The sequence below is a fragment of the Glandiceps talaboti genome, chromosome 23 (assembly GCF_964340395.1).
Source record: "Glandiceps talaboti chromosome 23, keGlaTala1.1, whole genome shotgun sequence".
NCBI classification, from domain to species: domain Eukaryota; kingdom Metazoa; phylum Hemichordata; class Enteropneusta; family Spengelidae; genus Glandiceps; species Glandiceps talaboti.
Window position 1 is genome coordinate 1,776,871 of NC_135571.1, and position 24,437 is coordinate 1,801,307.

At 36.4% G+C, this 24,437-nt stretch overlaps 1 protein-coding gene across 2 annotated transcripts; it reads right to left on the reverse strand.

Annotated features, from left to right (window-relative positions):
- Positions 1 to 801: 801 nt before the first annotated feature.
- LOC144453038 (TBC1 domain family member 15-like) lies at positions 802 to 24,001 on the reverse strand. Of its 2 annotated transcripts, XM_078144307.1 has the most exons (16): positions 23,968 to 24,001; positions 20,609 to 20,707; positions 20,379 to 20,502; positions 18,364 to 18,381; positions 17,231 to 17,447; positions 16,512 to 16,623; positions 14,602 to 14,790; positions 13,465 to 13,593; positions 12,799 to 12,902; positions 11,602 to 11,696; positions 11,236 to 11,352; positions 10,530 to 10,636; positions 8,995 to 9,094; positions 8,293 to 8,390; positions 7,036 to 7,152; positions 802 to 5,258 (listed from the first exon to the last, which is right to left on the reverse strand). In XM_078144307.1, exons 1-16 carry the CDS (start codon positions 23,992 to 23,994, stop codon positions 5,037 to 5,039), a joined length of 1,875 nt encoding a protein of 624 aa, XP_078000433.1. In that variant the 5' UTR covers positions 23,995 to 24,001; the 3' UTR covers positions 802 to 5,036. The 2 variants fall into 2 exon arrangements, with proteins under 2 accessions (XP_078000433.1, XP_078000434.1); XM_078144308.1 differs by lacking the exon at positions 18,364 to 18,381.
- Positions 24,002 to 24,437: the final 436 nt, after the last annotated feature.

The following is a 24,437-nucleotide window of genomic DNA, read 5'->3' on the forward strand; positions in this document are numbered from 1 at the left end:
CCACTTCATTTGTTTACTTTCCATGTTTGTAACAGATTCTATTTCTCCATGGTCTGATGTCGACAGTTGTACAATAAAATTATGCTAAAAATTAAATTTTTTGTCACAAAATCAAATATTGGTAAAGTCCTTTTCATAATACAATGTACTACAATAAATTTTGACAAGTCAAATTCTTTTTTATAAGCAAGTTTCAAAAGTTACAATTTTTAAAGATGACATTTTCATCAAATTTTGTTCCACAGAAAACCCTCTTTCCTTTTCGATTGAAAATGATTTAAATTTTGTTAAGAATCCTCAAAGTACGGCAGCCGTCTGATTCATACGCATGTGCCTCGGGGTCCCATGCTACAAAACCAGTTAGTATCTAAGGGCATTCAAACAAAAATGTATGGGTTTACGAAAGGTTTGATTTTCTCCAAATTTAACTCTGGTGTCATGCAATAAGCCAAGTTCAACATTGTGGTCTGAATTTGAGATAACACGTAAGAGTTCTTACAGTGATCCCGATACAATGAATCATGTTTGTGACAACAACGGGCTCATATTTCTCGGTACCGGTAATAGCATTTTATCTCTAGACTCTCTTACAGCCCTCGGAGCTTCGCTTTACTAAAATTAAAGCTAAACGAATTATTTTGTATGTACCGATGCCAGCTAATTAACTGTACTCGAATATCCTTGTACTGTGCGCCCTCATCGACCATGATAGAGATAACCATTCGTTGACGCGTGACTGCGACGCTCCGTGTTATCGCGAAGCCCCGAGGGCCTCGGACTTCGCGAAAATACGGAGCGTCGCAGTCACACGTCAACGAACATATATCTCTATGTGGTCGATGAGGGCTCACAGTACAAGGTTGTTCGAGTACGATGGAGTACGTTATGTAGATGGTATCGGTACATACAAAATAATTCATTTAGCGTCGATTTTAGTAAAGCGAAGCTCCGAGGACTGTGAGAGAGTATATTGTACCTCATGCTAGAGGGTCAAAATAGAACAAGAAGGTTGACTTATTCTCAGTACCTGTAATAACATTTTACATCATGCTAGAGGGTCAAAATAGAACAAGAAGGTTGACTTATTCTCAGTACCTGTAATAACATTTTACATCATGCTAGAGGGTCAAAATAGAACAAGATGGTTGACTTATTCTCAGTACCTGTAATAGCATTTTACATCATGCTAGAGGGTCAAAATAGAACAAGAATGTTGACTTATTCTCACACACACCTATAGTAATGCATGTGAAGCATGTGGAGAGGAAGTTATGGTGTCAATCAAGAAATCAAATGTTCGTTATTTTTATGATGCACCTAGGCAGTAATATTTACTATTTCCGGTACCGAGAATCAGGATATATATTGGGACAAGCAGTGAACATTTAGCTTTTGCACAACTAAAGAATTGTAGTATGAACATTCTAAGTTGACAAAATCCAGAAAACTTATCACATAATAGAAATCTTTACAGATCACACATTATTGGCAGGCAGCAAACTTTACTCAGATAGTATTTCACTAAAACATACCATATATGTGAACACTTTTTCTACAGGATAGACTGTCGACAGTCGTTCGTGCCTTTTTTGCGATGTTTTATCTAAAAATAAAGTCGTCGCCTCACTCCAATCCGAAGCTATACTATAACTGCGTACTGATAGCAACAGCGAGTCTGTTCCTATCAGTACACGTTAGTATTCAGTGCTACGAAGCGAGGTGACGCCTATGGCACTCGCTGTTGCTATTAGTAGACGGTTATAGTATTGCTTCAGATTGGAGCGAGGCAGCGACTTTATTTTAGATCAAACATGGCAAAAAAGGCACGAACGACTGTCAACAGTCTATATACAGGATTGAAACCCTTAAAATTATCTTATGAAAACATACATATCGGTTCTTTCTCTGCTAGACAGAAATACTAAAAATTATTTAGGGTACAATAAGCTAAGTATATGTACAAATATAAGCATGATATAGTGACTGTTTTTTTTACATTGATTACAGGGGATTTACCATGAGCATGTAGTTTGGAATTCATGACATGAGACTGGACACTTGGATTTGTAGATTTACATATTATTTAAATATTCAAATATTCAAATATTCAACTTTACATTGACCACAGAATGAAATACTTTCTGTAAGAGGTCAGTCTCTGCTGTATATTTAGTGTATTTACCTTAAAGTGGCCGTATGGATAAGAAATGGGTTATATATTTTTTACTTTTAATTCATGAAACAACTCTATTTTTTTATACTTGGAAAAACTATGTGAACTAATGTGAAATTCTTGTGAATAGTAATGTTACATTCTAAAATGTTTTTATACGTATGGCAATACAGGATCTGAATCTCTTTCTGAATCTGAATCTATCTGAATCTGAATCTATCTGGATCCGAATCTGAATCTATCTGAATCTGAATCTGAATATATCTGAATCTGAATCTATCTGAATCTGAATCTGAATCTGAATATATCTGAATCTGAATCTGAATCTATCTGAATCTGAATCTATCTGAATCTGAAATCTGGATCTGAATCTATCTGGATCTGAACCTGAGTATATCTGAATCTGAATCTGGAATCTGAATCTATCCGAACCTGAATCTGAATCTGAATCTATCTGAATCTGAAATCTGGATCTGAATCTATCTGAATCTGAAATCTGGATCTGAATCTATCTGGATCTGAAATCTGGATCTGAATCTATCTGAATCTGAAATCTGGATCTGAATCTATCTGGATCTGATCCCAAGTATATCTGAATCTGAATCTGGAATCTGAATCTATCTGAATCTGAATCTATCCGAACCTGAATCTGAATCTATATCTGAATCTGAATCTCAATGAACATTTATGAAGTTCTTGTTTGTAACTCAACTTGCAAAACGTTAAAAAGATATTTAGACTATTAAGTTATTGCACGTATAATAACAAACTTCTTTACACAGTTTTTAGCTTTTTATAATTCATTGACTTATAAGCATGGACTTGGTTGACGCCATTTCACATTGTTTTTTTCAGTTAGGAATACCCATTAGTCATCCATATTGTCACTTTAACATACACCTTATAGTCAATCTCACTGATATCTTATCTAGTAGAAACTACAAGCTCTTGGTGAATCCCCTGTATAAATTATATAATATATACATGATGTTGGGTTTGAGAGTTCTGTGGTGTTCACAATTGTCACCATATATATAACAATTGCAGAATACTGAGAGCTATTGACAAATAATGACTAAGTTAGGGAGTCTAACCACATCCATATCCATAAGCTAACCCTAACCAAAACTCCCTAGCTGATACAAATATGTTTATTGTATCCTGTCCACTGTGTTGACATTAGTTGATCAGAATCCCTAGTAACTCAATTCATATAAAATTTTTGAAAGTAGACACTTTCTCAACGAGTTGTTCAAACTGTGCGATAACATATACTTCACTAGTTTCACACCTTAGCAGACTTTTTGTACATAAAAGTTGTTGTTATCCACAAAAGTAAATTTTTTAGAATACAGTAACAGTTAAATACATTATCAAGTTCACAACACTTTTCAACCACTGATCAATATCACTACATGAAAAGTAGCGTGTTCGGTTTTGTATACATGACGGTCATACAACGGAAATGAGTCATTTCCGGATTTTCAGCAATGCCGTTGTGACCGTCATGTAAATGGAACTGAAAATGCTACCCTTTCATGCAGTGTATGTACATTGTATTGTATATTATAGCACCAGACTGAGTACTAAAACTATTTCAACGCCAGGACCGTTTGCTGCGATGAATATTGTTGTCCACATGGTAATCTCTCAAATAATTCTACTTTTTCAAGTTTATCGTCAAGTGAAAATTCATCCGTGTTTGTAAACCATAGTATTCAATTCAAAAACTTTTGTTCCAAAAACAACTTGAGAATTTTACCTGAAATTTTCAACTGCACACTTCAGTCTTTGTCAAGAGGACATTCCGACAACATAAACATTTGTAAATATCCTAAACACTGAGACTAGATATTTTGAACGGGGAATGAAGGAAGCTATCTACATCCGGGCACTTAAACCATCACTTAACAGAGACGGAGGGCGATATAAACTTTCAGGCACCTATGACCCCTTATTAGGCTCATGTGTCTGCAAGGTCACTTGTACTGAATAGTGGATCAATCTGTTGATAAAGACTGAAATGTGCAGTCAAAAATTTCAGGTAAAATTTTCAAGTTGTGTTTGGAACAAAAGTTAAAGGGGCACAGTCCGAGTTTAGACGGTTTTTGGGTGCATGTTTTGTTGCCTACGGAGTGTACTCAAAATATATATCGAAGTTTTTTTCTTTCAAGTTCGAAATCGAAATTCCACACCTGTGATAATTCGGTACAATCAATCTGATTATTATCACATTCCACAATCATTTCTGTATCAGTGCTAGATCATTTCAATAACACAGTGGTCTATTTGTAGCAATCAATACCAATATATGAAATGCTAAAATGCAGTTTCTGCGGTTGGATCTGGAATCATTCCGATGAAATCACTAGAATGTGGTTTTGGTATTCGGGTCTGGTATCAATTCAGTGAACTAATGAAGATGTGGTTCCAGCTTTAGGCTGTGGAATCACTTCTATGAATCACTAAAACAAAGTTTCTGCATTTGGATCTGGCACCATTTCAATGAAACCATTAAAATATGGTTTCTACATTCAGATCGGTGATCAATTCCAAATAGTCACTGAATTGTCAGTTCTCTCTTTGTTTGGACCGTGAACGATAATTCCGACGCACTCAGTAAAATGTAATTTCTACGGTCGGATCTGGGACCATTTCGATGACTACAATATAATTACTTCATTCAGATCTGGCAACATCTCAATGAACCCACTAAAATAAAGTTTCTTCGAAAAGATCTGGCACGTACCACTCCAACGAAATCACAAAATTACGGTTTAAACATTCGGATCTGGAATCATGTTTATGAACTCACTAAAATGCAGTTTCAGCATTCAGACCTCGCACCATTTTGATGAAATTACTAAAATGCGGTTTCAGCATTCGGATCCGGTATCATTTCAATACTGCTATTGTTAGAATCAATACAGTCCATATGTCCGTTGTTATGTTCATCGCTATGGAGACCAAGTATGTCCTTAATGGTGCCTGGCAACTGTTCACACTGTGTTAGCTGTAGATAAATACCCTCTGCTTTCTTCAATGTGTCTTCTATGTCAATACCAAGAGACAGTTCATTGATATGCTACAAGAAAAGAGTAATACAGAGAAAATCAAAATGGAATTTTTCAACAAATAATGATGTGTATACGTAGTGATCTCTTTGTATTTACAAATACAAGTCCTGTCATGACAGAGATTATGGTATAGAGCCTGTAGAGGCAGTGAGACAGCTTAGAATGTCTCTTACCTTAAGAATGTTATTAAACCCACAATCATTCTGTATCAACAGTGTTTTTGCTAAGGTTTGGGAACCCCGGTAACAGAAAGGGGGAAAGAGGTAAAACTGGTAGTGCTTCCCATGCAATGTATCATAATTTTGGTGGGGAACCCCGGTAAAATGATGTTGGAACCCCTGTAGATTTTACCTACTTACCGCCCTTAAATAAAACACTGATCAATGTTTGTTTTTCTGTGTCTAATATACCCCTTACCTTAAGAATGTCATTAAATCCACAATCATTCTGTATCAATGTTTGTTTTTCTGTGTCTAATATACCCCTTACCTTAAGAATGTCATTAAATCCACAATCGTTCTGTATCAATGTTTGTTTTTCTGTGTCTAATATACCCCTTACCTTAAGAATGTCATTAAATCCACAATCATTCTGTATCAATGTTTGTTTTTCTGTGTCTAATATACCTCTTACCTTAAGAATGTCATTAAATCCACAATCATTCTGTATCAATGTTTGTTTTTCTGTGTCTAATATACCCCTTACCTTAAGAATGTCATTAAATCCACAATCATTCTGTATCAATGTTTGTTTTTCTGTGTCTAATATACCCCTTACCTTAAGAATGTCATTAAATCCACAATCGTTCTGTATCAATGTTTGTTTTTCTGTGTCTAATATACCCCTTACCTTAAGAATGTCATTAAATCCACAATCATTCTGTATCAATCTTTGTTTTTCTGTGTCTAATATACCCCTTACCTTAAGAATGTCATTAAATCCACAATCGTTCCGTATCAATGTTTGTTTTTCTGTGTCTAATATACCCCTTATCTTAAGAATGTCATTAAATCCACAATCGTTCCGTATCAATGTTTGTTTTTCTGTGTCTAATATACCCCTTATCTTAAGAATGTCATTAAATCCACAATCGTTCCGTATCAATGTTTGTTTTTCTGTGTCTAATATACCCCTTATCTTAAGAATGTCATTAAATCCACAATCGTTCTGTATCAATGTTTGTTTTTCTGTGTCTAATATACCCCTTACCTTAAGAATGTCATTAAATCCACAATCGTTCTGTATCAATGTTTGTTTTTCTGTGTCTAATATACCCCTTACCTTAAGAATATCATTAAATCCACAATCATTCTGTATCAATGTTTGTTTTTCTGTGTCTAATATACCCCTTATCTTAAGAATGTCATTAAATCCACAATCATTCTGTATCAATGTTTGTTTTTCTGTGTCTAATATACCCCTTACCTTAAGAATGTCATTAAATCCACAATCATTCTGTATCAATGTTTGTTTTTCTGTGTCTAATATACCCCTTATCTTAAGAATGTCATTAAATCCACAATCGTTCCGTATCAATGTTTGTTTTTCTGTGTCTAATATACCCCTTATCTTAAGAATGTCATTAAATCCACAATCGTTCTGTATCAATGTTTGTTTTTCTGTGTCTAATATACCCCTTACCTTAAGAATGTCATTAAATCCACAATCGTTCTGTATCAATGTTTGTTTTTCTGTGTCTAATATACCCCTTACCTTAAGAATGTCATTAAATCCACAATCATTCTGTATCAATGTTTGTTTTTCTGTGTCTAATATACCTCTTACCTTAAGAATGTCATTAAATCCACAATCGTTCTGTATCAATGTTTGTTTTTCTGTGTCTAATATTGAAAGACATATGAGTAAATGATAGTTACTGCATGGAAGACCGGTCCACATCACCTGAAGAAAAAATACAAACATTCATTAGTAAACCACTCCATTGAAAGAATGGTATTCAAACCCCACCTGGCTTATCTTAGAATTAAACCAACTCATATTCAGGTAATTTAACAACCTTATCATAACATGCATATCAGTCATTTCCCCATTTACAGTCAAACAAATCTCTTCTTATGTCAACAGTGCTCAAACTGAAGTAGAGCCAGGATTTGAACTATACATGTATGTCAACACAATAATCTGTAAATTGTGATTACATCCTGTACATTGGCAACATTTATGTTCCATTAATTAGCCCCACCAAACCCTGATAATTCGGCAAAACAGGGGTTGTTCCCTAACGCACTGAATATGTCATGTATTTCAGTTTGCAATACTATATTACCATTCTTGTCATGACGGTAACAAAAATATCATTGTGTACAAATGTAGTTAAATTCATTCAAGAATGGTATAGACACTGGCCTTCTATAAACAGACACCAAGGCAGTATACATAAATACAGCCAAGATCACTATTTTGTCTAAAAAACACAGTCTGGTCAACATCAATAGAGTTCAATCAATGGTTGATTTTTCCCCTTTGAAAATGCTACTAAGTGAGAGGCTGGGTGTCTCTTTATGAATCGGTTGTAATCGGCATAAAAACATCGTTATGCACAAAAGTGTGCCTGGTGAATGAAGTTCATTCAAGAATGTTATTTAGAGACACTATAACAAACACCAAGCTACACTACATAAATACAGCCAAGATCACAATTTTGTCTAGAAAGTACAGTCAGCTCATCATTAGAATAGAACCAATCTGATGAAAATCCGATGTAGTGTACACACGTGGCTTCTTTTTGGCTGTTACATTTACTGTCATTTGTTCTTTTGTGAACACTCATTACATACATCTGACACAATACCAAAGGTTTTCCCCGAACAAAATCTCGAGCTTACTAAACAACTAGAATCCATCTTACAATATAACACTGGTTCAAATACAATGTTGCAGCAAGGACTATACTTTACACAAAACAGTGGTTTTAGTTGTAGTACCATCAAATGATTACAGATTAGTGAAGAGGCAAGTCAGCGAATCAGAAAATTTGAACTGAAGGTGAAAAGTTGTCATTTGGATTTGAAATATGCTTACCTCCCAGAGTCTCATGATATCTGCGAAGGAAAATTCTCTTTTGAACTTTATCAGCAGCCATCGGAAACAGAAGTACAAGTTGCTAGAATCTTTAGAATCTGTATGGAAGGAAAATATGAAAATCAATGGAGTCACAGGTCTATGGGAGATATAGGGACTTTGACAAGACTTTAATACATACCAGGCCAGACAGACAGACAGACAGACAGACAGACAGACAGACAGACAGACAAACAGACAGACAAACAGATAGACAGATGGCCTGACAGATTGAAAGTCAGGCAACCAGAGAGACAGCCAGATAAGAAGGTAGACAGTTAGTCAGATACTGAGATTGGCAGAAAGTCAGATAAGAGAGACAGTCAGCCACCCAATCAACCAACTAACCTACCAGACACGATAGGCAGAAGGGACTGATAGACAGACAGACAGACAGACCACCAACCAACAACAGCCAGCAAGCCAAACAGCCAGAGAAACAGACAGACAGACAAATACCCACAAACAGCTCAACAGACAAGACTGGCAGAAAGCAGGCAGATAGAGAGACAAAGCTAGATAGTCAGCCAACCATACAAATGGACAGATAGACAAACAGCTAGCCAGTCAGTTAGAGACAATGGCAGCAAGGCTGACAAAGAGAGAGAGACAGAGACAGAGACAGAGACAGAGACAGACAGACCCATTTGTGCATACACTTACCTAGGTAGTTATAAAGCTCTGGGTCCAGGAAATGTAAAAGAGTATTTAGATTTATGAGTTGCTGTTTCATCCCTTCTTGGTCCAAGTCAAAATTATTTCTCTGAAATCACAAAATAAAACAAACTGAATGAAACAACTTTCCCTTTTATCAGATATTGACTATGTGTTATAAGGTTAAACGCTTTTATACACCAGACAGCATCAACTTACAATGCCTTCCACATCCATAAAAGAACTTTGAATGAATCTACTTACCACGCCTTCCATGTCAATGAAACTGATAATAAATCTACTTACCACGCCTTCCATAGCCATAAAACAACTGATAATAAATCTACTTACCACACCTTCCATGTCAATGAAACAACTGATAATAAATCTACTTACCACACCTTCCATGTCAATGAAACAACTGATAATAAATCTACTTACCACGCCTTCCATGTCAATGAAACAACTGATAATAAATCTACTTACCACGCCTTCCATGTCAATGAAACAACTGATAATAAATCTACTTACCACACCTTCAATGAAACAACTGATAATAAATCTACTTACCACACCTTCCATGTCAATGAAACAACTGATAATAAATCTACTTACCACGCCTTCCATGTCAATGAAACTGATAATAAATCTACTTACCATGCCTTCCATGTCAATGAAACAACTGATAATAAATCTACTTACCACACCTTCCATGTCAATGAAACAACTGATAATAAATCTACTTACCACACCTTCCATGTCAATGAAACTGATAATAAATCTACTTACCACACCTTCCATGTCAATGAAACAACTGATAATAAATCTACTTACCACACCTTCCATGTCAATGAAACAACTGATAATAAATCTACTTACCACGCCTTCCATGTCAATGAAACAACTGATAATAAATCTACTTACCACACCTTCCATGTCAATGAAACTGATAATAAATCTACTTACCACGCCTTCCATGTCAATGAAACAACTGATAATAAATCTACTTACCACGCCTTCCATGTCAATGAAACTGATAATAAATCTACTTACCACGCCTTCCATGTCAATGAAACAACTGATAATAAATCTACTTACCACACCTTCCATGACAATGAAACAACTGATAATAAATCTACTTACCACACCTTCCATGTCAATGAAACTGATAATAAATCTACTTACCACACCTTCCATGTCAATGAAACAACTGATAATAAATCTACTTACCACGCCTTCCATGTCAATGAAACAACTGATAATAAATCTACTTACCACGCCTACCATGTCAATGAAACAACTGATAATAAATCTACTTACCACGCCTTCCATGTCAATGAAACAACTGATAATAAATCTACTTACCACGCCTTCCATGTCAATGAAACAACTGATAATAAATCTACTTACCACACCTTCCATGTCAATGAAACAACTGATAATAATCTACTTACCACGCCTTCCATGTCAATGAAACAACTGATAATAAATCTACTTACCACGCCTTCCATGTCAATGAAACAACTGATAATAAATCTACTTACCACGCCTTCCATGTCCATAAAGCCAACAAAACACCAGAACGCATCCACTTCATCTTCCATGACAACTAGGATAGGTGATAACAGATCACTCATTCCTTGCACGTATCCTAACATAGTCAAAGTCAAAGTCAAAGGTATTAGACCATAGGAAACATTTTGTCACATTTCATATATATTTACGATAAACATCCAATCAATCAGACATTACTATAAAAAGCTAGTGATCTCCACTGTGCGGAGATGTCAACGAAATGTCCAAATATTCAGGTGGAGTCCTGCAATGCTGAAATATTGAGAAGTCCCATTTTTGTATCGGGACAACTTTTGCCTCCTTTACTGTTTATAAGTATGAACCCAAGTACAAACTGTTGTCATATGACAGCATGAATTCTCACGTGCTGCACCCCATCTCTGGAATGCACTGCCACTGGAAATACGACAACCAACAGCTAACGTCTTCAAAAAGAACTTAAAGACATATCTGTTCTCCAGAGCATTCTAACTGTACAGCGCCTCTGTACTCTACATCGTAGTGGAAACTGGTACTTCATAAATTCACTAATTGATTGATTGTAAGTTTAGCAATGTAACTAGATGGGTACATATGCTTCACAAAGTAGAATGCTATCTTTAATCTACAATAAAAGTAACACCCCAAAACTATATAAACTCAGCTTGTGCCCCTTTAAAACGATTGTAAACTTACCTAAGTCAAAGTTATACTGACAATATGTCATAAGTATATCATATAACATTGCAATGTTAGGATTATTTGCACCTTCATAACATGGATGAGTTCTGTCTGTCCGACTTACGTCTTTATCTGTAAGACAAAACAAACAACGGTTGTTGAAACTTACAAAATATCATATCTTGTTATGACATTTAGAAAGTTCACACATTAATCATCTTGTTTTTGTTAGCTTCATGGTTAACTTTTGTCTGACAATTTATCATCTGTGCACTGACTGTCTCTGCCAGTTAATTAACTTACCAACTAAACATAAATTTTCTGTAAGTTAATTAACTTACCAACTAAACACAAATTGTCTCTGTGAGTTAATTAACTTACCAACTAAACACAAATTGTCTCTGTGCGTTGCATTCCTTTTAGCTTGTTCATCACTGATAGATTTCCATTGTAGTTTCATTCTAAAATAGTCGTCTCTGTCAGAAAACGAAATAGATCATATTAATTCTGAGTACATGCAATACCATTTCACCTCAGGGACAATCACACAAGCTCAATAAATGAACATTGTTCGCTTAGGCCAAAAACCCCCTCCCCTCCCCTCCCTACATGGACATTCACAAGTGCGACATCGACACGTTTATATATGATGTAAACTATATGATGATAATTGTGATGGTCACACCACTATGAATCATAGTACCATACTATCATAGTATGATTGATGCAATGTAAAAATATGGTAAACATTAAAATATAAACCGGATACCTAGGCTAGCACTGTAGATCACATTAACATTAAAATATAAACCGGATACCTAGGCTAGCACTGTAGATCACATTAACCTTAAATTAACCAACCTATCAACCCCTCAGGAGTAAATACAGAACCTGTTATCATTGAAGGCGTGAAAGTTGTCGAAATTTGGTTAGAAGTGGGACAAGTCTTCACAGAAGACACCCCCCCCCCCTCCCCCAATACTTTACTTCTATGTGACTGAATGAAGACATCCATGGAGGCAAAACAGAACATTGTAAATACATAAATGACAAACTGCACTGCAAATGAAATAGACTACTGTGATTCATATCAATCTGTGATGTCTCTATTTTTGCAAAAATATACCCCTACAGAATGGACTGCCTTAAAGTTTTCTAAGTCAGTGTTGTAGCCAGAGGGGGTTTTTGGGTCATTTGACACATATGTTTTGGACCTGACCCACAATTTCTGAAGTGACGGGTCACAGATGACCCACACTAAAACTGTATGCAAATGTGTTTAGCAACATGACCATGCCTATAGCAACAGCCAAATGATCGCGTGTATTGCATCGATAACAACAGGGTTGGATAGGCAACTGCATAATCATTCAGCAAATATCTAACATTGATCAACATGTGGGTCAATATTTTAAAAAACTGTACAGTTGTGCTACAACGCCATTGGCAAAAAAATTTATGATGACCAAGAAAAATGAAAGTTCGGGACACTATGTTCCACTCTTTCAAAAGTCTGGCTGCAACACTGATTTCTTTGAATAGTGGACAGGTTGAATAACCGACTAGTTTTGTACTTACTCTCTCTGTTTCCTCAACTCCAGTCTGTCTTTTTTGGTTGAACTCCATTCATAATAATTTAATAAAAATTTCCATACTTCCTTTCTGTTAGAATGATAAAGCCCCTTGAGAAGAAAAAATAATAACATGTTAGCAGTTCAAATATAAATTACTTACAAAGCTATAACATTCAGGTTGTTTTAAATACTTTGTTAAGGGAGGAGCAAACACATTGAGTATGTCAGCAGGTGTTATGGCTTTGGACATGGAAAATTCACAAACAAAATGGCTGCCAGGCAGCCATATTGGATCGTATCACGATGAAAATGAATATACACATGTATGTCATAGAACACTGTCCTAATACCAACTTTGAATGAGATCTGTTCAAGTATGTCAGAGTTATGGCTTTGGACAGGGAAAATTCGCAAACAAAATGGCAGCTAGGCGGCCATATTCGATCGTATCATGAAACAAATTGACGTGCATATGTACGTACCGGGGGTATGCCATTGTATGTTGCCCCTGTACCAAGTTTGAAAAAAATCGGTCCAGGCATCTCCAGGAAACGGCTCTGGACGGACAGTCAGACGCACGGACACATGGACAGACGGAACCCAATCCATAAGTCCTTGTCTCGGACTTTGTCTGGCGGGGACTAATGAAGCTAATCACCCTTAAACTTACCCCATGAAATATTCTCTGTATCAGTTCATGTATCCTTATTACCCTTCCATCAGAGTCTAAATGATGCTGCCATTCTTCTGGTATGACAGGATCTTCTCTTCTCACATCAGGTCTGGGTCCCAGTGTGCTCTGTAACACATCAAAAATAAAGTACAAAGTTAATTAAAAATAACACACCAGGTCTGGGTCCCAGTGTACTCTGTAACACATTAAAATAACACCACTAAAATCTCATGGATTTTTCAACCATACATTTTACGTAAGTTTGTCTTTTTCATCACTGGTTTATATGTCTCTTTATATGTTTACTTTTGAAGAAACTATTTACTGCATATTCCATCCACTTATCATCTGACAGAAGATAAGTGAAATTTAAAGTACACACATTATACTAAATTGATGTAAGTGAATATAAAATGACTTCTGTTGACTTTATGCTCATGTCAAAGTTTGTATACACCAACAACATAATAGTACAGGGAAATTGGAGTTAGCTTGGCATTTCACTTATGGGACATTGCTTACATGTACACACAATCAGATAATTTAAAATGCAAAATATATAATTACACACATGCTGTGCACAGTTTGGATGTAGCAAACTGCTGGCACAAGGCTACGCATCTGTGGAGGGGCATTAGTCGAGATCCACCAGCATGCTAGAAATGGTTTAGCCCAATACTTCACGATGGTGGATTTTGACAAACACGGCTGCATGTGTTGATTCATGTTTGCTTGCAAATAAGTTTTAGCATGTATTTGTATTTAGTACACTGTTTTTAGTCAAAAGCAGGGCTTCAGATTCAGACAGTAGCCCTGTCTACACGGCACTAAAAATCCTACCCGAGGTAGGATTCAGGATAGTTTGAAGCCTGTGTAGACGCAAACGCGTCCTGAACCTGTCCTGAAACTGTCCTGACTTAGGACACCTTTGAAAGGTTTCCTGAAACCCTCCTGACTTCGTCCTATGTACTGTCAGGACGGAAGGCGCGACATCTACGCTGTAACCTTCCCACGTGTAGACACAAATCTATCCTACCTCAGGTAGGACTTGGGACTGCCTCAGGTAGGACGACCTACGTGTAGATGGGGCTACTGTCAGTGTAACATTCATAAAATACAACCTATAATTCCTACCTGTGTGATCAGTTCATATCCTGGTTCTGTACGTGGGTTGATCTCTACTCTAGGAAGGTCTGGCATCAAATCAGCCATTTCATCAATAGGTCTGTGTTGTGCTGTTTGTGTCATGAGGGAGTCTTTCAAGAAGTTTGTCACCTTAGAGAAACCACCCATTGTAGCCGAGTAGGGGTCTTTGAAGAATTTCTACATTGTGAAATAACATGAATGAATTAGTTGTATGTATGAAAATGCACAGATGCACACACGCACAGATGATGCATGGATGGACAGATGATGCATGGACACACACACAGATGGACAGATGGAGCCCATTGTAATAGCACCCCCTTTGAGGGTCAAGCGGACCTCAACACTGAGCTAACATGGTGTTAGAGACAAAACCCCTTCCAGTTATTAACATGCTGGATAGGTATTAGTGCCAGACATAACAATGTACTATAAACCTAAATATTTCCACCACCAAAAAATTTTGTGATGTTAAAGTCTTCAACTCGTTCTCAAAGACTAATTTGTATGAATTACTAAGCCCGGTGTACTGTTTATGTACAAGAGGCATTTAGTTACTACTTACATGTACTTTCATACAAGAATGACTGTTCATGGGCTCTGAGTTCATACCTAGTAATGAGATTTCTACTCACAAGAGTCAAACTATTTCTTGGAAGCGAATCAAAATTTGTTGTGATTAGGAGTGTACTACAATGGGCTATTTGTCATGTATATTTTTATGTTTTTTTCAGTGAAATAGGTAACAATACATGTAACGAAATTATATACAAAACAAAGAGAAAAAATGTTTAATATTATTACTACTGTAAACCCAAACTTTATACATTTAGATGGAGTAGAGCAATTTACATATATACTACAATCAAAACATAAGGATATTATAACTGCTCTTTTCATATACCTGAATAGTAGTAAAATAGACAAACACTAGAACTATTTTATACTTTCATATTTATAACTTAGTTATTTACTTAGATTATTATTAACTTTATTTCTTTTAAATACCAAATTAGAAATGTACAATTTTCTAAACGGTTGAAATAAAGTTTTACCTTATCTTATCTTGTAAGTGTTCAGCAGAACTTTTCAGGTTTACAGTATGTACAGCACTAGAATATCTTTCTGATATGTTAGCTTGAAGTCAACATGATGTCAACACTTTATGGTCTGGTTGCTATTCATTTGTTTTGAATCTAAAGAATTTGCCACTAACAAAATTTAGTAGTATGATATTGATATGTGTATTAGCATGAGTATATTGTATGGCAATGAAAGCTCTGTGCCAATCACTATCACTTGTGAGTGAAATACCAGCTGTTTCAACCAGGTCAAAGGTCAAGGAAAATACAATTGTAGCTGGTACCTCTAAATTACACTGGGAATAAGTGTTATCTGGCAGTGTGGGTTTTATATCACATTGATTATTTACTACATTTTAAGGCAAGGTTTTCGATCCTAGGTTCTAGCATTAGTGTTGTCTTATATCTGAAATTATAGTTTTGTCCAAAGTGTAGTCAAAACAGCATCATTTATAGATGAACCTGCTATCAGTTTGCCTTTCAAATTGGCTATACCTCTTATCTGAAGAGTCACTGAAACTATAGTAATATATGTACATTGTAACATGTATCAATGACAGCTGTACTGGGTACAAACAGAGTGTTACAGTGTAACACTCACAGACATGGTTTCATTTTCACAATGTTTTGGATAACATCTCAGACAACTTTTACTTACAAACAGTTGAGAGAAAAACTGCACATTTTTTTAAAAAATTTGATTAACATCCCTGATTGTATACTTACAGAGACATAGCCAGCTGATTGTATACTTACAGAAACATAGCCAGCTGATTGTATACTCACAGAGACATAGCCAGCTGATTGTATACTTACAGAGACATAGCCAGCTGACGTCTCACCAAATATATGCAATTCATGGATTGACTTGGATAAAGCATGGCTGTCATGTGGTGTCACTAAAAACTGACGAGGGTCGTCTGTTGATCTGTAAAAGTGTCAATAAATGTAAAATTAACACATTGGGTGGTTAAATACAGCAATGACTTTGCTAATGATGTGTCTGTCAGTGTCTGTCTGTCTTTCTGTGCTTGTCTGTCTGTCTGTGTCTTTCTGTGCTTATCTGTCTGTCTGTCTGTCTGTCTGTCTTTCTGTGCTTGTCTGTCAGTCTGTCTGTCTGTCTTTCTGTGCTTGTTTGACTGTCTGTCTTTCTGTGCTTGTCTGCCTGTCTGTCTTTCTGTGCTTGTCTCTCTGTCTGTCTGTCTGTCTGTCTTTCTGTGCTTGTCTGCCTGTCTGTCTGTCTGTCTTTCTGTGCTTGTCTCTCTGTCTGTCTGTCTGTCTGTCTGTCTTTCTGTGCTTGTCTGCCTGTCTGTCTGTCTGTCTGTCTGTCTTTCTGTGCTTGTCTCTCTGTCTGTCTGTCTATCTGTCTGTCTGTCTGTCTGTGCTTGTCTGTCTGTCTGATATTGTTTGTTATCTATCTGTGCTTAAGTGCCCGCCTGTGTGTTTTTTCTTCCTCTGTCTGAAACTGATCAGTACACCAGCCTACACAATAACTGCGTGATAAATGTACACATGAAAGTATAATAACTACGTACCTTGTAATATTGACATATCTTTCAATATTTCTCATCATTTCTTTACTACCTCCTTCATGAAAATGTAGAGCTGGTAAAGTGACACCATCTTTGAGTACAAACAGTAAATAAGACCACCCAAGTGACGGCTTGGAACGTTTAATACTACGGAGATCATTTAGGTAAAACTTCATAGCATATTTACTTCTCCTTGTTGGTTGCTGTACTGTTACTTTTTCTGTGAAGAAAATAAAATAAATTATAATATACCTAGTGATAATGCTGTGCCATGATTCGCTAGAATCAGTCACGTGATAGGAAAATAGAATGACTATTTCCCTAGGGAAATAGTTCCATCAACTTTTACATGGTCACGTGACCACCGTGCGTTCACAGCAGGTCAAAATGGCAGCTTCTGACGATGTTGTCTGCCACCGCGAGTTCACAGCATGAGGTATATTATAAAACACATATTGCCTGGCCTATATTCGGGCTATAGCACCCGTTCATTACCCCCTCGTGACTGTGACTTACCAGAATCACATGCTATTTTACTCGGCCTTTGGCCTCGGGAAATAGCATGTGATTCTGGTAACTCACAGTCCCTCGGGTGTAATAAACGGGTGCTATAGCCCTCATGGCCAGGCAATATGTGTTCAATATTATACATGTACCAGAGATTACTTGCACTGGTGTTTGTGCATACTAGTGGTATTCTCACTGCAGTGCAACACTGAAAACATTACTGCATACCTGCATGCAAATGACATGCAAATGAGAATGTGATTGTTCACTACACACAAAATCGCATGATCACGCTGTATGATTTTTATGGAAATTTGCGGTTTAGATAACATATATGTAATAATAACATAACCCCTTGCCAATTGAGTTCCAGTGTGGGTACTCAGGGGTATCTGCATTCATGCTTGCAGTGTTTTCTGCTGCACTTTCACTCACTACGCTCATGAAAGTACGGGCGTAGAAATAGCTGACTTATCACCATAGTTACAAAGATGGGAATAGTTGTAACATTTATAATTGACAAAACAGACAATACAATGGGTACATGTATGTACATTTTATTAAACAAATGAAACACTGGGACAAAACAGTAGCTAGACACTGTTTAAGAATGGGAAGAAAAGACCTACCACGATGAGATCGGCCAACTGTTTAGTAGGGGAAAAAAAGTGTATATAGTAAGAAGTGAACAGTTGGAAAATAAGATAACTACAATATACCAAACATTTATTCATTTTTGATATTTTTTCAATCTAATTTTTTGCACCAGAATGTATAGATACTTACCGGTACAGTGAGTTATCTATGATGTTAACACTACATGACTTGAGTTATCTATGACGTTAACACTACATGACTTGAGTCATCTATGACATTAACACTACATGACTTGAGTCATCTATGACATTAACACTACATGACTTGAGTTATCTATGACGTTAACACTACATGACTTGAGTCATCTATGACATTAACACTACATGACTTGAGTCATCTATGACATTAACACTACATGACTTGAGTTATCTATGACGTTAACACTACATGACTTGAGTCATCTATGACATTAACACTACATGACTTGAGTCATCTATGACATTAACACTACATGACTTGAGTCATCTATGACATTAACACTACATGACTTGAGTCATCTATGACGTTAACACTACATGAGTTGAGTCATCTATGATGTTAACACTACATGACTTGAGTCATCTATGACGTTAACACTACATGACTTGAGTCATCTATGACGTTAACACTACATGACGAGTCATCTATGACATTAACACTACATGACTTGAGTCATCTATGACATTAACACTACATGACTTGAGTCATCTATGACGTTAACACGTCATGACTTGAGTCACCTATGACATTAACACTACATGACTTGAGTCATCTATGACATTAACACTACATGACTTGAGTCATCTATGACGTTAACACTACATGACTTGAGTTATCCATGACATTAACACTACATGAGTTGAGTTACTATGACGTTAACACTACATGACTTGAGTCATCTATGACATTAACACTACATGACTTGAGTCATCTATGACGTTAACACTACATGACTTGAGTCATCTATGACGTTAACACTACATGACTTGAGTCATCTATGACATTAACACTACATGACTTGAGTCATCTATGACATTAACACTACATGACTTGAGTCATCTATGACATTAACACTACATGACTTGAGTCATCTATGACGTTAACACGTCATGACTTGAGTCATCTATGACATTAACACTACATGACTTGAGTCATCTATGACATTAACACTACATGACTTGAGTCATCTATGACGTTAACACTACATGACTTGAGTCATCTATGACGTTAACACTACATGACTTGAGTCATCTATGACGTTAACACGTCATGACTTGAGTCATCTATGACATTAACACTACATGACTTGAGTCATCTATGACATTAACACTACATGACTTGAGTCATCTATGACATTAACACTACATGACTTGAGTCATCTATGACGTTAACACGTCATGACTTGAGTCATCTATGACATTAACACTACATGACTTGAGTCATCTATGAAGGTAACACTACATGAGTTGAGTTATCTATGACGTTAACACTACATGAGTTGAGTTATCTATGACATTAACACTACATGACTTGAGTCATCTATGACAGTAACACTACATGACGAGTCATCTATGATGTTAACACTACATGACGAGTCATCTATGACGTTAACACTACATGACTTGAGTCATCTATGACGTTAACACTACATGACTTGAGTCATCTATGATGTTAACACTACATGACTTGAGTCATCTATGACGTTAACACTACATGAGTTGAGTTATCTATGACATTAACACTACATGACTTGAGTCATCTATGACAGTAACACTACATGACGAGTCATCTATGATGTTAACACTACATGACGAGTTATCTATGACGTTAACACTACATGACTTGAGTCATCTATGACGTTAACACTACATGACTTGAGTCATCTATGACATCAACACTACATGAGTTAAGTCATCATTGCCTCAACTGTAGGGGGTGCTGTGTATTGCCTCAACTGCCTAGGGGACGCTGTGTATTGGAAAGGTCTACAAGAAAGTACAAAGCTTACCTTGTTCTTGACCAGTTTGTTTTTTATATCCTACAGCATTAATCACTGCCCACTCTTTGTCAGGCTGTTCATCGTCTATCTCATGATCATTCAGGGGGTTCCACTCCATGAATTGCAGATCTCCCTACAATGCAAACATCATATTTCTGTTGTGAAATTGACTGTATCAATATGTTGCAGTAGTTTATGGTTCATACTCTGATTGGAAGTACTATAATACAGTCTTTTACCTTATCAATAAGTCGGACTCGTCCACCAAGAAGTGTGTCTTCATCCTCAGAAGTACCAACAGCTGTATGGATAAACACACCACCCTTCTCAAACACTGTCTGCAAAAAAAAGAGAGAGAGAGAGAGAAAGTGAGAGACTGTATTCTCCAAAATTAAAGAACGATGAAGCCTTATTATAACATGTAATAACAAGGGAGGGAGACAAGGTGGAGAGATCTTGTACAAAACTATAATGTGCATACATGTCCATACTTCAAACATACATTTTGGCATGGAACCTCATAAGGTACAATGCACATGTACATGTATTATCTGATACTGGGAAACATCAAGGTAGATTTTACCCACATGTACTTGCCATGCGCCAAGAACAAAAACAGTGTCTCAATGTACACGTAAACAAAATTTGCTGTCATGGTGGTTGGAAAAAAACATTTGTTGTGGGGTCCAAATCCTCCCCGCCAATCAAATGGTTTATCCCTAACAACAACATGGTTTTTATTTACATTTGTATGTACAGTTTGTGTCACATATATAAATATTAGTAAACTTTAACAGTATGGTAAATGTACATGTATCAATTCAAATCAGAAGTCAACATATATATTTACTCTTTGTACACTTTATATAACTTTTGATATTTACAATGTACACCTATTGCATTTTTTCTGTGGCCATACTTTCACAGGGCTTGAAATTAACAGTATTCCCATGTCAACAGACTACCAAATTAAAATGAAATTTGTGTTCACAGCAGTTCATTGAAGTGTATATGTGTGTGTACGTGTATGTACGTGTGTCGCTATGATTAGTATTCAGCTTCCGAGCCGAACATGGCAGACGATGTTCAGCGCTGTGTATATTATACGTTGTTTTGCGTTTCTCGGTCTACAAATTCACTAGAATTGGCAAAACTATAAAATAATAACAATAATGTACGCCCTCCCAATCCATAATGGACTCAAGCAAACTTTGCACTCCATAATGGGCTCGGCTGTCGCCTCGCCCATTATGTCGTTCAAAGTTTGCTTTCGTCCATTATGGGCTGGGAGGGCGTACATTATTGTTTAAACATTAAAGACCTACCAAAACAAGAGAGGGATAAACTAAACTGAAAAGTCAGTATACTGGATGTACGATGGTTTTTTTTACGTCTTAGTATCGTAACATCTTTTATAACTAAAAAACATGCACACGTACATCTTATTGCAAAGATCTGTAAATTACTTTCCTACGTGATTTTGAAAGAGTGGGAAGAGTTGAAAATGGGACGAATTGAAATTATTGGGGTGAAGTGAATCGCAATCAGTTCTGTCATATCAAGTCACACTGCAATGTATGCTGGGAGAAGTCACACTGCAATGTATGCTGGGAGTTGGGGATTTAACATTGTAACTAAGAGACACTGTGATATTTTTAAAGATACAACAATAATTTTTTAGCTTCATTTTTGTCTACCAATGTATCTACTTTTATTATTTTAGTGTAATTGATATCTGAGATTCTCAATGCAAAGAAATGTATAAATAACTGACTAAATAACTAAATACATAGAACATATATAGGTACATACATACATACATATACACATACATAAATACATACATACATACATACATACATACATACATTTAATACATCTAAATGCTATGTGTTGTCCATAAAGCGCCATGGAGCCAAAGCCATTCGTTTTTATACTATGTGCAATACGCTATTGAAATCTGTGAACTCTATCAATTATTTAGGTGTACTTTTCAGCGACAATTTATCATTCTCACCCCATATCACACATATTTGTTCTAAAGCTAGTCGTACTCTTGGATTCCTCATGAGAAACCTTCGCAACTGTCCAACAAAGTTACGCGAAACTGCATACATATCGATGTGTCGTTCTAGCTTAGAATATGCAGCCCCCATTTGGGATCCATACTTAGTAAAGGACATTGTAAGAATTGAAAAGATCCAGCGATGAGGTGCTCGTTTTGTTAAACGAGACTATTCTAGAAGATCCAGTGTAACAAACATGCTACAGAGTTTGAAATGGGAACCATTAGCAGATAGACGACAAAATGCTAGATTAATATTACTATTCCAAATTGTAAATGGGGAAATAGCAATCACTAGAGACACCAGTCTTCTAGCACCAGGTAGAAGAGGCCGTTTTAAGCACCTTGGGTTTAAACACCAAGCATATCAGCACAGTTTCTTTCCTAAAACCATTAGGGACTGGAACTCACTAAGCCCTGATATGAAAGTCTGTCAGGACACTGATACTTTCAAGGCAAATCTACATAAACACTACTACTAGGTTTTTGTATGCACCCCTTCCCCCAGCTGTGATATCCGTAAGGAGATTAGCTGGTATTATATAGATAGATAGATACATACATACATACATACATACATACATACATACATACATACATACATACACACATACACATACATACATACATACATACATACACACATACACATACATACATACATACATACATACATACATACATACATACATACATACATACATACATACATACATACATACATACATACATACATACATACATACATACATACATACATACATACATACATACACACATACACATACATACATACATACATACATACATACACACATACACATACATACATACATACATACATACATACATACATACATACATACATACATACATACATACATACATACATACAAATGTATACACATACATACATTAAATGAGACATAACACGTACATTCTTTGTGCTATATCATATGTTAACATGTAAAAAGTTGGAGATCATCCAAGCACACATAATTTTTGCCTATGTTTACTATAAAAGTCTGTACCTAGTCAAATCTGAAATCGTGAAGGAAGCTGAGAGAACGGGTAATGAAACTTGACAAGTAAAGCAGTCCCAAGGTTTTAACTCCTCGTCCCTTCCTGGTTAACTGACGTGTACTTTGGTATCACAATACTTTGGCATCGTCGGGATCAGTAACTGAGTAAGGCTGAAATCTCACTCGCAATATATCAAGCTGACCAAATATTGGCCCTTTCTATGCCAAAGAGAATAAGTCGAATTTATGTGCCCCGACTCTAACGATCTTGTCAGTGGTTATTATGTTAAAAGATGAACGCCATCATGTGACTTTGTATTACTAATGTTATTTATATTATCGGTTTGTTGACAAATTTCAAAAGATGTATTTCTACATAAACAACACGATCTCACACTTGAAATCTCCTCTGTAGATATAAAATGATACTGGGAGATCTCGTACAGAATTGTGATAAGTTTGAAGACGTTTGTACTGATTTATTAAAAAAAATCTACGACGACATACGTACCTTACACTTCAGTCGAGCAGTCGCCATTTTGATGTATGACGTCACCTTGTAAATCAGCTGTCATGAGGTATTATGGGTAATGTCCACCCGGTCACGAGTCGAGTGAGTCAGGATAGCACGAGTGAGTGAGTGCATCACCGATCAAGTTCGCTGTCCGTCACGCCCGCTGTTCGTCACGGTATCAATATTATGACTGGTTGTGACGTGGACACATGCTTTACTAATAAAATAATAATCTAACTGTGGCAACGCTTTCATCTGTACCCCAGGCAGTGAAAGAAACTTTGGAAAGGCGTATTGCCATGTACATATTGTCTGTCTGTCTGTCTGTCTGTCTGTGTCGGTTTGTCTCTCTTTCTCTAGTCTCTGTCTCTGTGTCTCCCTCTCACTCTCGCTCGCTCTCTCTGTCTTCATTTTTCCCTGTCTCTCTTTCTCTATGGAGACTTTTTTTTGAACATGCAAACCTCAGT